Below are 3,160 nucleotides of genomic sequence, written 5' to 3' on the forward strand. Positions count from 1 at the left end.
GCTGACAGACTACCTGCGCTACAAGCCGGTGCTGGTGCTGCAGAGCCTGAGCCACATCTCTATCTGGCTGCTGCTGCTGCTGGGCACCTCTGTCCTGGCCATGCAGCTGATGGAGTTCTTCTACGGCATCACCATGGCCGCCCGCATTGCCTACTCCTCCTACATCTTCTCCCTTGTTGCCCCATCTCGCTACCAGCGTATGGCCAGCTACTCCCGCTCTGCTGTCCTCCTGGGCGTGTTCACCAGCTCAGTGCTGGGCCAGCTCTGCATCACCTTGGGTGGCGTCTCCTTCCTCACCCTCAACTACATCTCGTTGGGCTTCGTCAGCTTCAGCCTCATCCTCACCCTCTTCCTTGAGCGACCCAAGCGCAGCCTCTTCTTCAATCGTCCCGAGGGGGCTGGCGATGGGGCTGCGCCTGCTGAGCTAGACAAGATGACTGGGGGGGACAGCACGGGAGGGACACAGGGCTGGCAGGAGACGGCGCTGTGCCGTATGCTGCGGGAGTTGGGAGCATTGCCCAGGCAACCCCAGCTCCGGCTCTGGTCCTTGTGGTGGGTCTTCAACTCAGCTGGTTACTACCTGATGCTGTACTACGTTCATATCCTCTGGAATGAGATCTACCCTGCCACAAACAACAGCCGTGTGTACAACGGAGGGGTGGACGCCGCCTCCACACTGCTGGGTATGCTGCCCCAGGCTGGGGACACTGGAGATGCAGGGGGACACCCCATCCCACTGCATCCCCGGGAATAGCAGTCCCTGTGGCATTTTTGGGGATGCAGGGGGTGGTATGGCAGTGGTGATGAGATGAGCATCACTAGGCGAGATGAGCATCACTAAGCTGGGAGACACAAGGTGATCCCATGCTGGTGAGATGTTCACAGCATCCTTCATCCCCTCCCTAGGGGCCAGCACCTCTTTCGCTGCCGGCTACATGAAGATCCGCTGGACACTGTGGTCGGAACTGGTGATCGGGGTGGTGACGGCTTTCCAGGCAGGGCTGCTCCTGCTCATGAACACCACCAGCAACATCTGGCTGTGCTACAGCGCCTACGTCCTCTTCCGCGGCTCCTACCAGTTCCTGGTGCCCATTGCCACGTGCGTGGTACCCCTGGAGACCCGCTCCCACTCTGGCAGCTGGGCTGGCACCAGGGGCTCACTGGTCCCCCTTTCTTTCCCAGCTTCCAGATCGCTACCTCCCTCTCTAAAGAGCTCTGCGCACTGGTCTTCGGGGTCAACACGTTCTTCGCCACCATGCTGAAGACCATCATAACAATCATTGTGGCTGACAAGAGGGTCTTGGGCTTGTCTGTGCATCCCCAGGTAAGGACGAGGGGGACCTAGGATATTGGTCCCTTAATGGTGTGGGATGATGGGGGGGGCCTGCAAGCATTGCTCTCTCACCACCTGTTTTGCAGTTTTATGTGTATTTTGGCTACTTCACACTGCTGGCTGTGGTCTACCTGCTGGCGGCTGTCAGCGTGGGCATCCAGCACAGCCGCCAAAAGCGGCCGGCGGAGCTGGCCCTTGCCAAGGAGCCATGCCAGCTCCCTGCTGAGGTGCCAGTACAGGAGAAGAGCCTGGAGGCAGGTGCTGTGCGAGCCTAAGCACCGGCACCACGACCACCGTGGCTGGGTCTTGGCTCCATGAGCGAGCATCACCATCACCATGTGCTTTGTCTCCTGTCCTGCTGGATGTCCTTGGTGCCAGCCCATTGAGGACATACCCTATAGGACCCGTTTTCTGCTCCATGGGGGCAGAGGCTGTGCCCCCCACCCCCCAGCCACAAACACAACCACAGCAGGGGCAGGATGCCCACAGCTGCCACCACCAGCTACCACGCAGGGATATGGATGGAGTCCAAGCAGTCTCCTGGCTACTAGCTCCCCATCATCGTGTGGAGCCAGGCTACAAGAGGAAAATGGTTTTTTTATTCAGTGCCTTCAGAAAATGGTTTATAGGACACAACCGACAAATAAAAATAACGATCCACAGGCTTCAAATTGCATTAATTATACAAAATACAGTAGACTAAGAAATAGAGACTGTGTGACTTGCACAGCTTTTATGGTAATAATTTCCATACAATAATAAAAAGCTAGTTACAGATTTATCTTTTTTTCTTTCTTTTTTTTAGCACCTTCGATTTGTCCATACCAATTCAAGCCAGCTTTGCTGTGACTTGGCCCTTAGAGTGCAGCAAAGGTGTCAGGGGGAGGGGGGGTGATGGCGGTGTCTGCCCTTGGTACCATGTGTGCTCAACACGCACAAACATGTGAACACACACCAAGGGCATGCTTGCCCCCATGTTGGGGCCACCCCATCGCACCAGTCCCCATGTTGGCCTGGCTGCAGCTGTGCCCGGGATGAGGGGCACAGTGGGGGTAAGGGGGCACCAGATGCCCCAGGGCTCAAGAGCTGCTGGCCGGGGAGGTGGAGGTGAGGATGATGATGGGGGACTGGGTGGGATGGTCCTTACCTTAGGAGGACAGAGACGATCTAGGGAGAGCCCTGGCACCGCCATGGGACGGTCCCTTTCTTGGGTGGGATGCTGGGCTTTTGGCTGGAGAAAACCCCGTGGTCCTGGCAGCATGGATTTGGGTCTGGCCCCAAGCTCCTGGCAAGGACAGTGTGGGGCTGGGAGGTGGGGTTCAAAGAAACCCCTGCAGGCTTTCCAGGAGGGCACACCACATGACAGCGCCAAAATCTCCCTGCCAAACATCCTCCTGCCCAGCCACTGTGAAAAGAGCATCCGAGCGGGTGGTGGACACAAGCTGAAGTGGTTAAATATTAGGGGTTAGAAAAGAAGTGGAGCAAGAGGAGGAGGAGAAGGAAGGCAGCCAGCCCACAGCTGCCCTGCCCCAGGTGGGACGTGAGCCCCTGCCGACCCAAGGCAGGGGCAATGGCGATACTCTTTGGCTTCAGGTTTGCGGGAGGAGAAGAAAATCCTGCAGGGCAAGGGCAGGAGATGGAGTGGCTGAGGACCATGGGGGTGCCAGGGTGCAGGCTGGCCTGACCCTCCCCAGGGAGGCATGGGGTACCCAGGGGATGAGGGGGAGGTGTCACTTTTTGGTGGCAGTCATGAAGCTGTTCTCGATGCAGAGGACAACGAAGGTGTGCTGGCAGCTGCTGGCCACCTGCAGCAGCAGCTTGCCAGAG

The 3,160-nt window shown here is 57.9% G+C and overlaps 2 protein-coding genes across 2 annotated transcripts in view; one reads left to right on the forward strand and one right to left on the reverse strand.

The window, feature by feature from the left end:
- Positions 1 to 1,608, forward strand: part of SLC19A1 (solute carrier family 19 (folate transporter), member 1) — a 2,509-nt gene extending 901 nt beyond the window's left edge. Inside the window, 4 exon segments of the mRNA XM_009891407.1 lie at positions 1 to 683; positions 907 to 1,099; positions 1,183 to 1,324; positions 1,420 to 1,608. The exon segment at positions 1 to 683 is cut by the window's left edge and continues 13 nt beyond it. Coding sequence (XP_009889709.1) covers positions 1 to 683; positions 907 to 1,099; positions 1,183 to 1,324; positions 1,420 to 1,608 — 1,207 coding nt within the window.
- Positions 1,609 to 3,063: 1,455 nt separating this feature from the next.
- The window catches only part of COL18A1 (collagen, type XVIII, alpha 1), a gene marked incomplete at its 5' end in the record, with an annotated part of 57,051 nt that continues 56,954 nt past the window's right edge, over positions 3,064 to 3,160 (reverse strand). The window contains one exon of the mRNA XM_009891408.1: positions 3,064 to 3,160. This exon is cut by the window's right edge and continues 32 nt beyond it. Within this exon, the coding sequence (XP_009889710.1) occupies positions 3,064 to 3,160 (97 nt within the window).

The sequence above is a fragment of the Charadrius vociferus genome, unplaced genomic scaffold (genome assembly GCF_000708025.1).
Source record: "Charadrius vociferus isolate BGI_N301 unplaced genomic scaffold, ASM70802v2 scaffold69, whole genome shotgun sequence".
NCBI classification, from domain to species: Eukaryota; Metazoa; Chordata; class Aves; order Charadriiformes; family Charadriidae; genus Charadrius; species Charadrius vociferus.